This window comes from Zonotrichia leucophrys, chromosome Z, assembly GCF_028769735.1.
Source record: "Zonotrichia leucophrys gambelii isolate GWCS_2022_RI chromosome Z, RI_Zleu_2.0, whole genome shotgun sequence".
In the NCBI taxonomy this organism is placed as follows: domain Eukaryota; kingdom Metazoa; phylum Chordata; class Aves; order Passeriformes; family Passerellidae; genus Zonotrichia; species Zonotrichia leucophrys.
Genome location: NC_088200.1, coordinates 22,048,432 through 22,068,353, shown reverse-complemented (window position 1 = coordinate 22,068,353; position 19,922 = coordinate 22,048,432). Strand labels below are relative to the sequence as shown.

The 19,922-nt window shown below is 38.3% G+C and overlaps 1 protein-coding gene across 2 annotated transcripts in view; it reads left to right on the top strand.

The window, feature by feature from the left end:
• The window catches only part of PCSK5 (proprotein convertase subtilisin/kexin type 5), a 229,580-nt gene that overhangs the window by 127,215 nt on the left and 82,443 nt on the right, over positions 1 to 19,922 (top strand). For both annotated transcript variants that reach the window (XM_064736486.1, XM_064736487.1), the window contains exons 10-12: positions 855 to 958; positions 16,614 to 16,731; positions 17,749 to 17,937. In XM_064736486.1, coding sequence (XP_064592556.1) covers positions 855 to 958; positions 16,614 to 16,731; positions 17,749 to 17,937 — 411 coding nt within the window. The remainder of the gene's footprint in view (positions 1 to 854; positions 959 to 16,613; positions 16,732 to 17,748; positions 17,938 to 19,922) is intronic.

Below are 19,922 nucleotides of genomic sequence, written 5' to 3'. Positions count from 1 at the left end.
CACTGCATTTTTAAAGAGAATACTATTCATCTTCTTGCAGGTAATAGAAAAACTGAAAAATTGGAAGGAGAAAGAAAAGATAGCTGAATGCTGGCACCTTTAGATCGCCTTCTAAGAAAATAAATTCTCCCTCTTGTAGATATAGAGGAAACAGGAAAACTGCAGTCCCTGAAGATTTGCCCTAGTCCTAGAAGATAAATGTGTATTAATGTCACAGTGAGGATAGAACCAGCATCTTTTTCACCTTGCAGGTGGACAGGTTATTAGGAATCCCTTAAAGGAATACTTATCTGTGTAATCAGGCCCTTGCTTTGTGACTCACCAGCCATCCAACTGTTTGGAATTCTTGAAGAATACTCATAAACTCTCAGTGAATTCCAAGACTGGGATAGTAGACAAATTAATTGCAACAGAAACACATGGAATAGCTTCAATATGAACTGAAAGTTTAGAGGAATTTCCAGTTTGAGCAGCAGTTAGTGAGATTTAGTAGAGATTTTCAGCAAGCCAAAAGTTTGATTTCTTCTCCTTTGCACTCATTAGGATACAGTAGTTGATGGTCGTAAAAATTACCTCTGTGTGAAATGTACTCATTCATCTTCCCTTAAGTTTCATATAACAGAATATTATCATATATTGTTACAGTCTGCTTATGGCAAACCTCCCAGTTGTATAAATAATATCATACAGCTTTTCTGTAAAATTGGAACATGTATTTTGAGTGGAGCAAAGGAAAGTAGAGATGATAAATGAAAGTTGTTTTGCTTTGGATACTTTTCAGCTTACATGACCTTGTATTCTTACATCCTGGTAAAATGTCTGATGTGTGACTTTGTTTTATCCCTATTTCATAGTCCATTTCTGACCTGGAGAGACGTACAGCACATTATTGTCAGGACTTCACGTGCAGGACATCTGAATGCTAATGATTGGAAAACCAATGCAGCTGGTTATAAGGGTGAGAGCTTTCTTTCTTCTTTGCTATCACAAGCAATCTAATATTTGATAATTTTGTTTGACACTATGCTGTGCATAGTTTGGAGACCTTTCAGCCTTGATCTGAAGGGGCCTCTCTTCTCTCATACAAGGAAAGCCTTTTAGAATGACTAATGCACAAAACTGTTGAGTGTGAAATGCATTGGCCTGATCTTCTTAGTTCCTTTCAGTTCTATATCATACACACTGCTGCCAGAAAACTAAGCAAATTTTTGGTGTTTTTCTTTTTATATCTAATATTCTGATAAAGTAGTATATAGTTGAAGATGTAGCAGTTCTGGATTCCAGCCATGTTCTCACTCAGAATTATTGTCAGTTTCAATTTTAAATGATGAAACAGTATTTTCAAATTTCATTTTTATATGATAAATCTTACATTATTTGTATGTGAGAATTCTGTCAGATTTTGGATAAAATTGAATTTTGAGCTGTCATGACTATTCCTGAGACATGTAATCATTTTTCAGTGACCTGTTGGGTAGATTTCTAAAATTTTGTACTGTCTCTAAAATTTGATAAAAGCTACATCCTAAAACATTTTTTCACTTTTGTAATGCAACAGAAGTAAACACTTTTGCCCTTAAATAGGATATATATTTTCAGGATGGGTAAAAATGGAATCTTGAATCTGTACATTTTATTTCAGCACAGTTTTTCTTCTGATTCCCATTCACTACATTCTTTCTGCTTTCACTTTGTATTGCATCCTAAACAAAACCCTGGAATGTCTTGTTTCTGGTTCTCTTTTCATAAGAATTCCACCCAATACTGACATACCTCTTACAAGATGAGAGTTGATCTGTTTGTGCTTGAATCTCCTGAGATAAAATGTAATATACAAGAGTTATCAAATCTTTGCCCTGGTTTCACTTTAAAACTGAAGCCTATATTTATTCTATTTTGGATCAAGGCACTGCTACTGTAGAGCATCTTTAATATATAATTCTGACCTATGCCATTGTTGCAATGGCATAGAAACCAAACCAAAAAAAACCTTTTTTATTTATGGATCCAAACCAGTCTCTTAACTACAGAGAAAGTATTTAGAAATAGATATTTGATCAGGACCTCCTAATCATATGAAGGTTCTGATGTTCAAGAGCCTGGTTTTATCCCTTTTACGATTGTATGCCACACAAAAAACATAAATAGATACTTCCTTAATTGCAATAACATTACAGTATTTGTTATTGCAAAACATCTCCCAGGATTTAAAAGTTTTATCAGGAGATGGTGACTCTATCATCAGTTTATTGGGGCTATATGAGGGTTAAAGACTACTTTTCAAGTAACATAAAGCAGAGCTAATTTTTTTCATATCTTACTTCCAAAATTCTATATTTTTAATGTTTTTCCACTTGTTGCCCAAGAGAGGCAAACACCCTGTGAGTCATTTCACAGCAGCTGTCACTCATTATCAAAAGACAGTTCACACTAAGGTCACACAAGCAGCAGCACTGGCAGCAGGACTTGCACTGTTGAATCACTGTGCTACCACTGCTTGTTCTGAATCCTTGGAACCATTTTTCTGTGCACTGTAACACATATATAGTAAGGAAAAGGGATGAATAAAGGTTTTGTCTCCACTCGTGGAAAGTCACAAACATAGATAAGCTCAACTTGGTAACTTGGATTCAGGAAAAGCAACTTGAACTGGCTGAACTCTGCTGTAGACTCTGTGGTGAAGTTGAAAAAGAGGAAGATGAGCTAAATGCTTGACCTCTGCACAGCTCAGGAATCAACTTTAACCCAAATAAAAGCATTAGTTTTAGCTAAATTATTTTGGCAACTTGGGTTGAACACATGGTTCCAATAAAAATACATCTCTTTTTAAACTCCTGTTGGTTTTGGAAGAAGGAGAAGCAAAAGATTTAGTTTAAATCACAACATCCGAACTTGAATTCAAAAGGGGATTTGCACACCACTGCTGGCAAGACTGAAAGAGGTTTTTTTATTGCACGTGGCAATATTTAGTATAATATTACACTCTTATCCTTCTCTATCGTCAAGAGTAACAATTAAAGCATGGTTTTTCATAGATGAACTACTCTGATCAGACTGAGTTCTTAAGGAATTGTATCATAATCATGTTGATAACAAGATCCATGGTTCTTCCACAGCATGTTCTTAAGAGGGGGTGAAAGATTTTTTTAAATTATCTGCAGCAGACAGTCACAAGAAACAATCTACCTATCTTCAGTGCATACTGGTGGAGAAAGAGGAAAACAAGAATAAAGAGAAAAACAGGTCTGCCGCTTTAAAAATAAGAACTGAAAGGGTGGAAAACAGCAAAAACCTGAAAAAACCTTTCACTCAACAAAGGGTCAGCAAGAGCTGGTTGTTGAAAGTGGGTCAGCATGCCCACTTTCAGAGGGCTGTTTTGCTGGTCTGCATGGCAACCCTCTCCCTTGCCATAGTCCCTGGCAGTGTTTTGCCATTGCAGAACACACAGAAAGAGCTCACAGATGTCATTACTGGTTTCAAGATCTCCTTTTTTTACTCCTTACATTTATACAAAGAAGGATTAATTCATGAAAAACTCTTAGGACAGCTAGTGATTTGCTAAAGCAGTGCTTGTTATTTGTTTAATTTTCTGGCAAGTAAACAGTGCTCATTAAATTCATGTCAATAGAATTAACTCAGGAATGAGCAAGAATTTTTACTTGGTAGGGGTTTTTTTGTTGTTTTCTTGTAAGACAGCATGCATCTTTTCTCAGGAACTTGTTATTTTGTAGTCTAAAAAGAAAGACTTGAATACTCAGGCGATTCTCTGTTTAGTCAGTTGTACACATAATTTGTCAATAGAGGGATTTTTAATAATTAAAGCAGTTAATTAGCTGATTTTATGAAAAAATACGTGAGAGCATCTGTTTTTGTGAAGATATCAAAACTGTTGATCTGTTTCTGCTATGGCAGATTGGATGCAAATCCTTGTGCTGTCAGCTGTTTAGTCAACAACAGAGCATGCAAGTGCATTCATAACAAGGAAACTGCATTAATGCTGACTTGTCTCTGAGTTGAAAGATAGAGAATGAAACACTGCAGTTTTAAGAACAAGGATCAAATCATATAAACAGTTCTTTGTCTGCAAGTGAAGGTCCACATACTGTGAAATTCTGTCTGGAGAAATAGACCATTCATAGGGAGTACTACTGATTTGCAGGGATATTTCTGGAGAATGTACTTCACTCTTTTTGGCTCTGAAGCACAGAAAATAACACTTCAGTATGCTGAAATAAAATTCTACTGAAAAATGAGATAAAATGAAATTAAATTCTATCTTGTTTTTTCATTTTTGGGGCATTCCTGGGCCCTAGAGGAGACACTTTTCCTAGAGAAACCAAATTGCCTCAATTTCCATGGAGTAAAAACAGAGTTATGTCACATCCCTTTAGGTTAGCTAAAGTATCTGCTGCTTTCATTGAAGAGTGACCACTGAAAAGGATTAGTCACTTAATGTTTTTGAGCCTTTTAATATAATTGCTTAATTTTTCATAAAACTGGTGATTATATTAGTTGTGAGCAGAGCATTCTCAGAGCATTAATCTGGGAGTGAGAATGAGGTGAGTATATATAGGCTTCTATTCAGGGGACCTAGACTGGACAGATTTATCAGTAGCCAGGTGGGAATTCAGAAATGAGGAAGATATCTTTACAACATGTGCATTTCCGAGAAGACAAATAAACTATTCATAAACACTGCACTGCATGTTTTCAATAACTTTAAAATGTAAATAAATTTTAAATTATATTTTTAATACATTGCCAGAAGCTGGCATGAGACTTTTGGAAAACAGCGAGCTCGTAACTCATAAATGGTTATGTCAAACAATCAAAGCTGTTCATCTATAAAAATATTTCTACTCTTACAGATACTCCCTGGTATTTTCACACGGTACTGTCAGCCAGTATCAACTCCTATACACCCCTAATGCTCATACACACAGTGGGTGGAGCAAGTGAAACTGAAGTTTTGAGTTTAGCTATTGTAATATGCCAGCTTTCTTTAGTTGTCAATAAGACACCAAGCGCATGAAGTTGCATTGGTCTGTGTAGGAGAGAGGAATACCTGCTACCTGTGCTAGTGAGACTAGTGGATTTTTGTCCTTGAAATATTAAAGGATGACCAGCCTGGCTGAACAGGTAGCTTTGGCTGGAACTCAGGACAAAAGAAAGGAGTTTATCATCTTAGGGAGACTACTCAGGCAGGATATTCCAAAGAAGCACAAAGGTGTCATGAGTTTATGCATTGAGAAAACTGGGAGGGCCAAAGCCCAACTAGACTACAATTTGGCTCCTGCAGTAAAAGGCAATTAGAAAATGCTTCTAAAAATACATTGTATTGTACAAATACATTGTATTTCTATGAATGCAATGTATAAATGCATTGTTCCTACAAACAAAGGGAGGGTTAAGTGTAGTCTCGATTCTTTATTGGTTGCAGGGGCAAAGACAATAACAAAGGATGAGGAAATGAATAAAGTAGTTAATACCTTTTTACCTTTTAATACCTCTCCTATAATAAGACTCATTGTTCTCTTGGTACCTAAACTGGAAGATGGGAATGGGAAAAAGAATTAAACCCCCATAATCCCCATGAGGTTTAATTTCCCATAAGGGGAAATGGTCACACCACTTAGATACATACAATCATATGTGGTCAGTTCTGTATGGGATCCACACAAAGGCACTGAGGGAGCTGGTGCAAGAGCTCACCACTCAGTCATTTACCAGCTGTCCTGGTTAACCAGAGAGGTCCCAGTTGAAGGGTCTAGAAAAAGGATCTGGGGTCTACAGATCTGTCAGTCTGACCTCTGTGCCAGGGAAGGTCATGGGCTAGATCATCTTGAGTGCCATCATGTGACACGTACTGAGCAACCTTTGACACTGTTTCCCTTCTGGAGAAAACTGGCTGCCCATGGTTCAGATGGATGCACAGTTCACTGGATGAAAAAATGACTGAGAGCCCAGAGAGTAGTGGCGATTGAGTTAAATTCAGCTGCAACTACTGGTATTCCCCAGGTCTGAGTACTGGGGCCAGTTCTGTTTAATGTCTTTGTCAATAAACTGGACAAGGAAATCAAGTGCACCCTCATTCAGTTTGCAGATGGTACCAAGTTGGATGGAAATGCTGATCTGCTGGAGAGGAAGAAAGGCTCTGCAGAGGAATCTGGTCAGGCTGGATTAATGGGCCAATTTGTGAAATGCAACAAGGTGGCATTCTGGATTCTGCACTTGGGTCACAGCAACCCTTGTGCAGCACTTCAGGCCAGGAGAACAGTGGCTGGGAAGCTGCCTGACATAAAAGAACCTGGGGTGATGATCAACATTAGCAGAGTTGGAACATGAGCCAGTAATTGCCCAGGTGGCCAGGAAGGCCAGTGACATCCCAGTTTGGATCAGGAGTGTGGCCAGCAGGACCGCAGCAGTCGCGATTCTCCTTTACTTGGCGGTGGTGAGGCTGCACGGCAAGTCCTGTGTTAAGCTTTGGAGTCCTCACAACAAGTTATTGAGGGCAGGAGCATGTCCAGAAAAAGGCAACAGAGCTATTGAGTCTGATGAGAAGCTGTTGAGGGAGCTCTTGTTTTTTCTCACATGTAAGAGGCCAAGCACAAGAAGAATTGTGACAGGGAGGTTTAGATTGGATATTAGGGAAAATTTCTTCTATGAAAGGGTTGTCAAGCATTGGAACAGACTTCCCAGGCAAGTGGTGGAATCACCATCCCAGGAAGTGTTTAAAAGATGTATAGATCTGGCATCTATGGACATGGTTTAGCAATTGACTTGGCAGTGTCAAGTTAGTGGTTGGACTCGATCATAAGGATTTTTTCCAGCCCAAATGATTCTGTGATTCTAAGTAGACTGACAGCAAACATATTCTTGGAAAAGGCAATCTAACTCTATATACATGATTGTCCTTAACAGATTGGTGGATTTAAAGTCTGAGAGAGATATTGTCCTCACATAGGTAGGCATTAGCCTTCTGTTAGCTGAACTGATTAGATTAATTTGAACTTTTTGCATCATAGCTCCTGACTGAAAGTTGTTTGAAGTCAGCGCAGTATTTAGTTTAGCACCAGGAAAGGATAGAAGTAAACAAGCTACAATTATAGCTTGTCTAACAGTGGCTGAAAGTGTCTCCCCCAGCAGTGATAGAACATGTATGATTGGAAAGATCTGTGTCCTCAATAATCTCATCCACATTTAAATACCAGATGAGTCACAGATCAACATCGTAACCTTTATAAGTGCTTCGTACAGAAATCCTTGCTGCAGCTAGAGAAACTATGTGTGGTTGGATTTGGAAATTAAGATAGCTGAGGAAAGGTGGAATAAAAACATGCGTGTTTTAGCAGCAAGTCTAAAATTGCTGTCTTTTCACTGGATGGTCACTGTGATCTTTCCAGGTGATTCTTGTTTACTTATTGCATACAGCAGTTCAATTTCTGTCTATAAATAAAATTTTCTTTAACTTAGTATTAAAATTGCATTAGGGTTTTTTCAGGTATGTTAAACCCAAGCAAATTGCCAGGTAACTGAGTTCTGCTTGCCTTAAGTAAGGACTGAAATACCTCTTTAGGATTTGGGGAAGGGAGCTGGAAAATATCTTGAATTATGCAGCCTAAATTGTAATTTTTTTTTCTTCCTGACAAAACTGAAGTTACAGACAATATTGTTTCCAGTTGAAAGACATATAAGGCCAGAAATTTGTCAGTATATTCCAGAAATGAGAATGTACAAAGTAGGAGAGGGAATCTTTCAGAGAAGCCAGGCAGGCATTATTACTTTTCCCAGTCTCAAATTCTTCATCATCAGTGCTTCTCATTTACTTTTTGGATCTGCAACACTGATTTCTGTTCCCTCTGAAAAGTAAGGAATGAAGCTGTAAAAATGTAAAAACAGAGTTCAAGCAGAAGCTTCAAGCCTGAGTTGGGATACATAAAGGAATATGGATGAACATCCATCGTGATTTTGTCTTAGAGTTGATTGCTTTCCTGGGGTCATATATTGTAAGTCAAAATTACACATGTTCTGAAGTGTACATTAAATGGCTCTCAACTGGGAGTAACAGCAGGCAAAAGGCAAAATTAGGCTTTAATGTTCTTCTATAATTGCACTCAGAATTGTCACCAAAGCATGATCAGCATAGCAGGCGAAGAATTTAAATTAGTGCCTCAACAACTCAGCTCAACAACTGAGATAACTTCCTGTTTGTCTTAGATATAAAGGTATACACAATTTCTCTGCAGCTCTCTAGTATTCCAAACATTGCCAAGTGGACTGACAGCTCTAACAGGATGCACACCATGAGAATGATAACCTTTGACATTGTTTCCTTTTAACAAGCCCAACTTAGACATTTATGAAAACCCTGTAAAGAACTGGGGCACAGGGAGGAAGTGGAGGTTTGAAAGTCTTCCCCTGTGGACTCATAACCATAAGAGTCTTGCACTTACTGTGAAATGTAAATTTCTATTTTGCAGTATTAAGAAAGAAAAACTGGGATCGATAGATTTTAAAAATTACTGATAAACTGATAAAATTCTCCAAAGCAGAAGGTTTTAATTGCAGACATTGAACACCGATTTTTAAAAGAAAAGTCCTTGGAAGTTACATGACCTCTTTATGTACTAATTCTCAATGTGGTACGCTTGTAAGAATGTTCTAAGCAAATATCTGTCCTGCTTGTATCCATCCGTAGCAATAGTGAACATCTTTTGAGTGTGGTAGGTCTGTCTTTTTAAAAAAACGACAAGCAATTACCTTTATGAACACCAAAGCTCTTCTTCACTGCTGTTGCATTGCTATAATGCCTTTCAGCAGTTACAAAACTGGCAGTTGTTTTATTATCAGAGTGTGTCCACTTTAATGGAACTAGGATTCAGGCCAGTTGGGAAACAGATCACACTATCTTCAACGTAGTATTTTAATGTACCCCGTCAGGATGCAGAATTTCATGTAATAATAGGGAAAGATAAGGGTCTACATAGGACAACTCAGCTCAGTTAGATGCCTGAAGTTATTTATAACAGTATCCTTTTTGCCCTCCAGAAAAATCAGCTTTTGAAGATTTGCTTTTAAGTCAGGGGATGAAGAACCTCACCCACTACTCTGACATTACTGGCCAGCTATTTCTGTAAACAGTAGCTGGCTTACTGTTTAACTTCCTTTTGCTTCAGGTTACTGATCAGCATCTACTACATAGCTCCACAGGAATACTGTGAAGTTGGCTTAGTTCATTAATAATTAATAACTTATCCACTTATTCTATTCAGCATCATTATCATTAAAAAATTTGCAATGCACTTTTTCTGTGATTTACTGCATGTTTGTATATCCTTTTTCTGATGAAATCTGAGGGAGCAGAATGCTCAGTCAGGAATTAGTGTAAATATCAGGCTGGAGTTCCAATACTTCAGGACACACAGAGCCTCAGAGTGGAATGGAACAAGAGGGATGCCATGTGTCTGATACATCTGACAGGACAGAAATGCTGTCTATGTGCCTTCTGCTAACAATCTGTCAGGATTTCCATTTACAGTGCCTTTGACTCACCTGTCATTATCTGTTCTGAGATGAAGACTAGAACAGACACTCTCACCAAAAGATGTTTTTATTGTTTGATAGAAGGACATTGTATTTGTCCACTTCTGAGATGTCAAGGAATCCTAAATATATCTCCTAGGGTGAACTTCCTCCTAATAGAGGAGATGGGTACATTATTTTGCAAGGTGTTGCACAATGTAGTCACAAAATACATTTTTTCTTTAAAAAAAGTTGCAAACCACCATGTTTTCCAGTGCTAAAAATCCTCATGCTAAAAATAAAAATTGAAAAAAAACCCAATTCAGTTTAAAAAGAATACCACTAGTTAAAAAAATATAGCTTCTATTACTGCAGATACTCCTTAGCCAACTTTATTTCAGCAAACATTTTTTCACCCTTCTAAACCCATATAACCTTCAGATTTATTCCATTCACATAAGCTGTCTTATTTCAAGTGAATTAATGTTTTCAGTAAAGGCTTTATGATTTATAGCCAAATGCTGCTGCAGAGAAGTCTTAGAATCCTGCTGCAGAATTTTCATAGCAATCCCCAGTCAGCAGTAGTCAGGTTTTCTGTTTCCATCACAACTCTGCTGCTTCAAAGGCAGAGAAGTAAGCCAGTCTCCCTGGTCACTCTGCCAAGGTTTTCAGCAAAGCTCACTGGTTTTTTCTCTGACTCTGGGTAAGATATCCCCATATGCAGGGCACAGTCTATGTGTGAACACCATCTGTTCCGAAGACTTCATTAACTTGGTTTACTTGCTCCTAAACAAGCTTTGAGAAGTAAATCAGGAACTGTTGGCATGGCTGTGCTTGGTACTCATGGATGCTCACTGCTGACCACAGAGCAGCTGAATCCCAAGACTAAGGCCCTCTGCCTGGGAGCTGCTTATGCTCGTGAGAGGTGGGAACTATTTGGGTGGCATGTGCTGTCACTACCAGCAGAGCCTGACTCTGAGAGCCCAAAAGGGTACTTTGCTTCTAGTGCCTTATGTCAACCAATGTGTCTTTAATAACCACTTGAGTTTTAAATTCCTGAAATAGATAAAATAAGTAAGGATCTGAAAGAAAATAGAATCTTGGATTTAATTTCTTGGTGTTTTAAGATGGTATGTTCTAAGGCTATTTTTTTAATGACTGCAAAGCCTCATAGCAGTGTCAGAGTTACACACAAGCTACTCAAAAAGGTAGACTGGTTAGTGGAGTTTTAGTTTCTACTAGCTATGCTGCTAGCTTTTCTTGGCAGTCTGTATTTTATTTTATCAATTAATAGGAGCTTTTTGGCAAAAAGAAAAATGTAAAATCCAGAAGTCTCTTCTTTTTTGTCAAATCTATTATCAGGTAAAGCCATGGTTAGTATATTACTGGAGAAATTATTTGTACTAATGCAAAAATCAGAAACAGACATAGACATAACTGGAATCTCAATAAAAGTACTTTTGAAGTATTCTGTTAGCACCTTTCTGACTATGAAAATAATCAAAGCCTTGGAGCACCTCTCCTGTGAAAAAGACAAGGAAGGGTGGGGTTGTTCAGCCTGAAGAGAAGGCTCCAGTGAGACCTTGTAGTCGCCTTTCAATATATAAAAGGTTTCTAGAAGAAAGAGAGAAAGAAATTTTTTAGGAAGGTCTTTTGTAACAAGACATGGGGCAATAGTTTTAATTTGAACAAGAGTATATTTAGACTGGACATAATGAAGGACATTTTTATTAATGGTGCTTGGTAACAGTCAACATGGCTTTACAAGGGGGAAATCATGCCTGACAAATTTGGTGACCTTCTGTGATAGGCCTACAGGATTGATGGACAGGGGCAGAGCAGAGCAACTGACATCATCTACCTGGACTTGTGCAAAGTATTTGACATTGTACCACTGAACATCCTTGTCTTCAAGGTGAAGAGACAGGGATTTGATGGATAAGCCACTTGGGTGAAAAACTAGCTAAAAATGGCCGCACACTCAGAATTGTGTCCAGTGTCCACATGGAAACCAGTGACAAGCAGTGTCCCTCCACAGTCAGCACTGTGGCAGATACTGTTCAACATCTTTGTTTTTGTTGGTGACAGGGACAGTGCAATCAAGTGCACCCTCATCATATTTGCTGACAACATGAAGCAGTGTGGTACAGTCAACACACTGGAGAGAAGGGATGCCATCATAGGTCCCCTGAAGGGCTTGAGAGGTGGGTTTGTGTGAACCTTATGTAGCTCAACAAAGCAGAGTGCAAGGTCTTTACACCTGAATTGTGGCAATGCCAGACACACCCACAGGTTGGGCAGAGACGTGATTGAGAGCAGCCCTGTGGAGAAGGATTTGAGAGTAACTGTTGATGAAAAACTCAACACGGGCCAGCAGTGTGGACTTGCAGCCCAGAAAGCCAATCCAGTCCTTGGCTGCATTTTTAAAGGAGTGTGGCCTGCAGGTCAGAGGAGGTCATTCTGCCCTCTATTCTGCTCTGGTGAGATCCTACCTGGAGTGCTGTATACAGTCCACAATATAAGAGGGACATGGAACTTGTTGGAGCAAGTCCAGAGGAGGGCTTATAAATTCATACAAGGACTGGAGCATCTTCTCTGTGAAGATAGGGTGAGAAAGTTGAGGCTGTTCAGCCTGGAGAAATGAAGGTTGTGTGGAATCTCAGAGCAACCTTGCAGCATCTGAAGGGGGCCTACAGGGAAGCTGGAGAGGGACTCTTCATCAAGATCTGTAGTGATAGGACAAGGTATAATGGGAGAATATTGAAAGAAAGGAAATTTAGATTAGATATTAGGAAAAAATTCTTTACTGTGAGCATGGTGAGACACTGGAACACGTTGCCCAGGGAGGCTGTGGATGCCCAACCCTGTCAGTGTTCAAAACCAGGTTGGATAAGGCCTTGAGCAACTTGAGGGGTAAATTTCCTTGCCCATAGCAGAGGCTATTGGGACCAGTTGATCTTTAAGGTCCTTTCCAACCCCTTAATATTCTGTGATTCTATGATTTGAATGGTGAGGTTTCCCAGAGTCGCTGTGGATGCCTTATCCCTGGAAGTGCTTCAGGGCCAGATTGGACAGGGCGTTCAGCAGCCTGGTGTAGTGGAAGGTGTCCCTGCTCATGGTGGAGAGGTCAGACTAGATGAGCTTTAAATATCCCTTGCAACCCAAATCATTCTGTGCTTCTATGATCCTATGCTGTAGAGGCCCTTCAGATTCTCATTGTGTGTCTTTGTAGCTGCCACATTTTAAACAAATCTGTTGGGCAACTGTATGCTTTTCACAACCTTCTCTAGTGTGGTGATAGGTGTAAGAGTTCAATCTTCCCACATCCATACTGAGTCTATAAAAATGCCTGGATTTCAGGGACTTTGAGGAGCAAATATTTTGTTTGCTGTTTCATTTGGTTTTAGGTACAGAAATTGAGGAATTGTTCTCTGTAGAATACAGAAACACAAGTAATGTGCTTAACTTGAAAACCATGAGTTGGTTTTAAAAGCAAGAATGAAAAAGCATCTTCTTGCACACTTGTGTTACTGGCTTGTAAAGCAGTTATGTGTTTATGAAATCACACTCAGTTGTCACACGTTACTGGTGCCAAGTTGGCATGAAATAGGAATACGGCTGAAACAAGATGAATTATTAAAGATCAGTGTTGTCTTAGAGAGGACATGACAAAACAAAACAGTTTAAGCTGTGTCATCATGACATTTCTCCACTTTTCGTCTAATTCTTGTTATGCAGTTGTTTATCCTTGTTGAAATATTTCAGTATTCCAAGCAAATGACAGAAAAGCAATATGAAATTGTTAAAGCATTACAGAATTAGTTCATTCTATTTGCAATTAAAATGTCAAATGTAAAACATTGGTGTAAATCAGTCAAAAGTATTTATGGGCTGAGAGTAACTCAAGAGGCTTACATATTCTAGACCTGCTAAGCAATATTTAAGAAACCATAGTATTAATGGACATTTTAGTCTCCTATTCTGTCAATCTCATTTTGAATCAAGATCCTATTGTGGCATAAATACACAGATCATTACAGCTGACATATCAAACATGTTAATCTAGTTGAGGAAGCTGCATATTCCTCATTTGTCACGCTGAAATTATTACTATTTCTCTCCTTATTTGGCATTTGATATGTGTATACAAAATGTTTATATTTTAAATGCTGCTTTCACAGTACATGGGACATGATATATAAAATGCCAAAAATATAGTAGGGAGAAAATTTTATGCAAGCCTTTTGTCACATGAGTAAAATAACAGGGAAGGCTTAGTGCTTAAGTTACTGATGAGACATCTTGATGACAGGCAATGAAACTGCAGCCTAACAAATCAAGTTTAGCTACACTGGAAATGTTGTGTTTCTAGTGTCTGGGCCAAATTTTTCTGAAGTCTGCATGATTCTCTGTTATGATTTATGAACACCAGCTCTTCATATTTCTCATAGTCAAGTCAAATGGGATATGCATCCTAACTTTAGATTTGAGGGTAGCTTTGTATGTAAATGAGAAAGTTTCTGAATTTTCAACAGCAATTTCAGACAAAAGCAAGGAGATTATGAAAAAGCTTCTCCAGCAGCTCAGAAGGCCTTGTTTTCACAATATACTAATGAAGGAACTGCACTAGGGGTAAATAAATGGACTTAAGCCATGACAAATATTGTTTCACCTTTAAGATGAAAACATCTTTAAGAAAGATTAAAGAGATCAGATAAGACTTAGTATTTACTTCATGTTGTGGGAGGGAAGTTTTTCTCTGAAACATGCCCTGCACCTGTAAGTCTCTGGGTGGGCCTGTGATTTTTCAGAAATAAAATTGATGAATTAGTACAGCTGCCTGACAGGAGAGAGAATTCAAGATAGCTCTACTGATGGACACTTTGATCACACAAGGAGATCACATTTTCAACCCTTCATCTTAATAAAAGCAACAGTCTACTCCTCAGCCACCAGCTTACATTGTATCATATTATTATATTATATTCATATTATATTCATATTTCATTTGTGAAGGAAAAGTACCTTTGTACAAAACAGCCCAATACCCACTCTGACATGTGTAATGATTCCTAGCAAGAGCTGAGCCCAGTAGCAATTCACAGCAGTGATAACACAGAGCACATAAGTAGGTAGGTGCAAGGTCTGTGGCATTTTACACTTTCCTCTCTGCAGTCATCATGACCTTTCAGACAGTGCTTTTGATTAATCTGGGTTAACAATGTCAATTCAGTATGTTTTGCATACAAATCAGAGGCAGTTCCAGGGCGTTTCTTAGAAGACATTTATAGCTCCATGTAGACCACCAGGCTATTGTTAACCTTTGGGACAGGCATCTTGGCATATAGCTCATGGGAATACAAGGATGCACACAGATGAAGAAGCACAATCTGAAGATAGCAGAGAGAAAAATCTCTTTTCTTCTCTTAGACACAACTACTTTTTTTAACTATGTGATTCTCTCCTAAATTGCTGTAATTTGGTCTTTGAAAATTATGGGCCTCTGCTTGTACCCTCAACGGCTAACCAACCCATTGGATCAAGGGCTTTGAATGGAAATGTTTTCGACAGCCAAATGTCAGTCTACATGGGAGGATTTAAAAGTAACCCTCTCTGTCAGGAAATTTTTTATTTCAATGGGAAGGCCTTTCAAGGAAAAAAAGTATTTCTTTTTCAACTGAAAAAACCACATCAGCTGCAGAACTTATCACTACACTGCTGCTCTCATGCAAGTCATTTTAAACATTGAGTCATGGACAAATACCACAACCACAAAACCTTGAGTGGTAAGTTTTTCTCCTGGATGAAAATTCCTCCTAAGTTCTGTCTTCCAAGTATTTGTTAGGGTAGGGAGGATAGAAAGTTCACGCCATAGATTTTATTTGCATTTTTAATGTGCACACTAGGGAAAAAAATTATATGGGTAAATAGCTTAAAAGTTACATAAGTTTCCATTTGAAGGCCACTGACTGGTGGTGGCAATGTTACATGCTTTTCTGCCCTTATTTCTTATCAAAAAAAGATGAGGTGCATTGAAGAATCCTTTTCAGGCAGTTTTGGACAGTACTAGATATTTGGAAGATGTAATCCTTAAGCTTTGGACTGTATTTGTTTGAGAAGGCGGGTGTTTTTTTTTTTAGATAGAGTCCTTTGAATTTTGGTTTGGCAATATAGAGAATGCTTTCACAAACCCTCTACAACATGCATAGGGAAGGATTTATACCATGCTTTGTTGCATTGCTGGTTAAATTTGCACTTACAATTTTCTGTGAGTTTCTGTGGTAGCAAGAAAAACTGATCTACTTATATTTGCAATCTAAACTCCTCCTGCGGAAGCCTTTTTGTTTCACCTTCTGCTGTCGGAATTTTATCAAGAGCACCAATTTGTCACAATGGAACATCATGGCTAGAAGCTCTTCTAATTCACCAAAACCCTTTTGCAAGTCTCTATTTCAATTGGAATAGCAATCAAAAACACACAGCTGATTCAGTAAGTGCTTTTCACCCTCATCAAGCAGACAGCTTTAGGGAGAGAGTGGGTCTACCCAGTTGGTTGGCCAATGACAGACATACCGTATACAGGAAGAGAAGAACATTCACTAGTGCTGCTTACACTCAGGGAAGTTCAGAGGATACAACAGTTACAAAGTGATCTGTTTATTCTCAAATTTGTCTCAGTTAGCTTCCCTGAATACACATGCATGTGTTTGGCATTTGAGTAATGGAAGTAACCTTCCTCTCATTCATTATGCTCATATATCCCTTTGTCATACAAGAGGGCTGAGCTAATTGAGGCATATGGACTAAGGGCAGCCAGAGGCAATTTTAGTCACTGGCATTCTGTAGTTCTCATAGTAGGCAGTGTAGGTAGTGCCTCATGCCACTTCTGTAATAAAGCAGTGAACAGATTTGTTGAACAAATTAGATATTGTCATTACTGTTCTTGGCAATGAGATTTTGGAGCTTTGAGTAAAAGTAAGGAAGAAGAGAAAAGAAGTAACTCCTGTTAGGATGTGATACTCTGGAATAAGTCTATGATGAAACCCAAGGGTTTATGCTATAACTGTATCCATTCTGTTTGTACCTTGCAGTGAGCCACCTTTATGGATTTGGACTGATGGATGCTGAAGCAATGGTGACAGAAGCAGAAAAATGGACAACGGTGCCTCCACAGCATGTGTGTGTGGAGAACACAGATCGGCAAATCAAGTAATACCCGCTACCAAAACTTTTGCTGGCTTAAATTTATGGAAAAAAAATTGGCTATAATTTACCCCTCCCTTGCATTGTGTATAATGTATCATTTTTAAAGCCATACCAGAGGGTCTGTCACATTTACAGATGTAGTGCATGGAAAAAGGCCCTAGTTTAAAGAACATTGCAGAAGGTGAAGGTGTAAAACAGTCCAGACTGGGTAATGATGGATTTTTATGTAGATGATACACCAAAGAATATTTGGTTGAATGCATTTCAGTCACCTTTGCAAGAAGAGATAGATTTAACAGTCCAGAATGTAAAAAGCAAATATGCTTTTGAAATGGTGTGATAATGTGTCTCTCCAATGGTCTTAGGAGGGTCTCTAGTTCAGAGGCCAAAACTGAACTGCTTTTCACTTGCTAAGTTAGGGTCTCTGTAGAACCAGGCTTAAGAGCAAAACTCTGTTATGTGTACTCCATGGACATAGAGGCAGCATCAAGCATAAGGCGGACTTCCAAAGCACTAAGAATATTGTTTGCTAATTATATTTGACAGGCTTGATCTGTAACTGGTGTAGTCTTCAAGGATATCATACCAATTTAAACCAACTGAGTCAGATGCCTTTTGGTACCATTAACATGTAATACTTGCTGTTACGTAAGCTAGGATTAGCTATGCCAGGCATTTCCTGGGGTTTAGCAACCAGCTGTGATCCCATGACAATCTCAGCATTTCTCAGCTGGCCACTAATCTACAATAATGCTCTGTCCCAAAGGCTTATTCCTATTTTACCTTGTGTATGTGCCTAACAGAAACCCAGACAGTTGCCATTAGCCATTATCTGCAGTGAAATAATTACCCTATAGTGGTATTTTCAGCTTGGAAGCACATGTCAAAACTAATGATTATAGGCTACTGACTTTACAGTTATCCAACACTGTCATTCTCTACTGAGCAAAAAAGATGGGGTTGTGTATTTTACACAAAAAGCAAGAAATGCTAATGTTGTTTGCTATGCTTCTGTTATAGAACAATACGACCTGACAGCATTGTCCGTTCAATTTATAAAGCCACTGGCTGTTCAGATAATCCTAACCACCATGTGATCTACTTGGAGCATGTTGTTGTACGTATCACTATTACTCACCCTCGACGTGGAGACTTGGCAATTTACCTAACCTCTCCTTCTGGAACTAGGTCACAGCTCTTGGCCAACAGGTATAGTATGACAACCCAATTTCACAGTACACTCAGCATGTAGAGCCTGCATAGACATGTCCATGTCAGCAAAGAGCAGTCAAGTCATTACAGTAGTGATACTAGAAGTCATAGGCTAATTACTTTTTCGTAGAGAGATGGGCAGAATGAAGTACAAATGAACTCAGAGATGAGTACAATACAGTCTCAGTACTTAGAAGAGTATGTTAAAACTGTTGAACTCCAAGACAAAGATTGTTAATTTCAATAGTTCTTGTGTGGCTCACCATTTATTAGATAGCTGGAAAATGTGAAGAAAACAGATTTCAGTTCAGCTTCATAAGGAAGCTGAATCAAAGTGTTTCTACATATTGCCATTTATTTTTCGTTTTTCTCTTTTCTTATCATTTTTTAAATAGCAATGACAGTCAGATAGAATAGTGTATATTTACCACTATTTTTTAAATCCCTGATATTACCTGTTTCCAAATCCTTTCTTTCTAAGTAAACATACTCAATCCATGAAAGGCTTATAGTAGGACAATGCTGAAAAGTAGCACTAGCACTTAAAATTAAAGGCTTCATTTGTAAATTGCAGATTAAAGCTTTTAAAAGTTAGCCATCACCTTCAAAAATTTTTAAAAGTTAGACATCAGTTCAGTGATGGATACTTGCTTTCAAATGTCCAGCCATTTTTACAACAGCTACTAAGAAAGATCAATCTTCTTCCTCATCACCTCTACGTTATGTTCTTGGAGAAATTGTCCTAGTGTGTCAAATTGCCTTTTTTATTCTGATTATTGAACTCAGACAAAGTATCTCTTTGTCCAATATATCATTGGACAAATAATAAGTGGAGGGAATCATTACCAAACTGGAAGACTTCTCAGTCATGATTCTATTTCTCTTATCTGCTAGCAGAGATCTTCTTCAAAGAAAACATTGACAGTCTTTCCCATGTAAATCTCACTAAATCCATGGTCATCCACCTCCTACCAGACATGGTTAAGGCATTAAGAAACATCAGAAAACTTTCAAAATTTTACACCAGTTACAAATATGCAAATAAGTTACATTTACAGTAAGAAATGCTTGTATACTTCTCCAATTAGCTAGAAATCTTCTTCCTCATGGGACCATAGGTAATTCTTGTTCCTTGATGACTTGATGTAGATGACTGCCATTCTGCTAGACACAGAGCATGGCTCCCACAGAAAAGTTTATGTTTACTGATGTTATGTATCAGAAACTGCAAAAAAGGCCATCTATCAAACCTGTATTGTGAGAACTCTTCTGCCATCATGCTTAAATCTTCACAAAATTAATATCCCTAGTCCTGTTCTTCAGAGCTTTTAATGGATTGAGAGTGGCCTGCTTTCCAGACTGCTTTTCATCCATGCTTCCTCAGCCAGAAATGCTCATTATCTAGATCTGGAGACTTGCATGTCCTCCTCCATCTCAATGATAGAAGGATTTATATTTCCTCTTTAAACAAAGAGCCTGTTTTGGAGACAGGTGGAGGTCAAATGGACTTGGTTCTGATTGAACTGTGAATGCACATTTTCATTAGAGATTATGTTAAATTAAAAGAAAAGGTAAATTGAAAATGTTCTTCAAGCTGTAGACACTAATTCACCAAATGGAGAGGAAGTTGTTCTTGAAGTCTGGGCTCCTCTAGAATATCTCCTGTGTTCTATTGTGAGTTCTGTCATAGGTTGCTAATAAAGCACTTAGGCACGCATATCCATGTCTTCCTGCTGCACTACTGCACTGAACAAAGAATTTGTCTTCTGCTAATGAGTGTGAGACAGGTTTCTCTTATTAGTTATGAAACAGGGTTTTGTTTTTCTGTTTGAAGAAATCCTTCTTTAGTTTTCTCTTCCATTTTCATGCAGTAGTTCTTCCTCAGTTCAAAATGAAAAAACATGAAAGCCATCCAACTAGGTATCCAAACAAAACAATCTTGTGTAAACCCAGTGGTCTTAACGCAGCTAACTTTTGGCTCT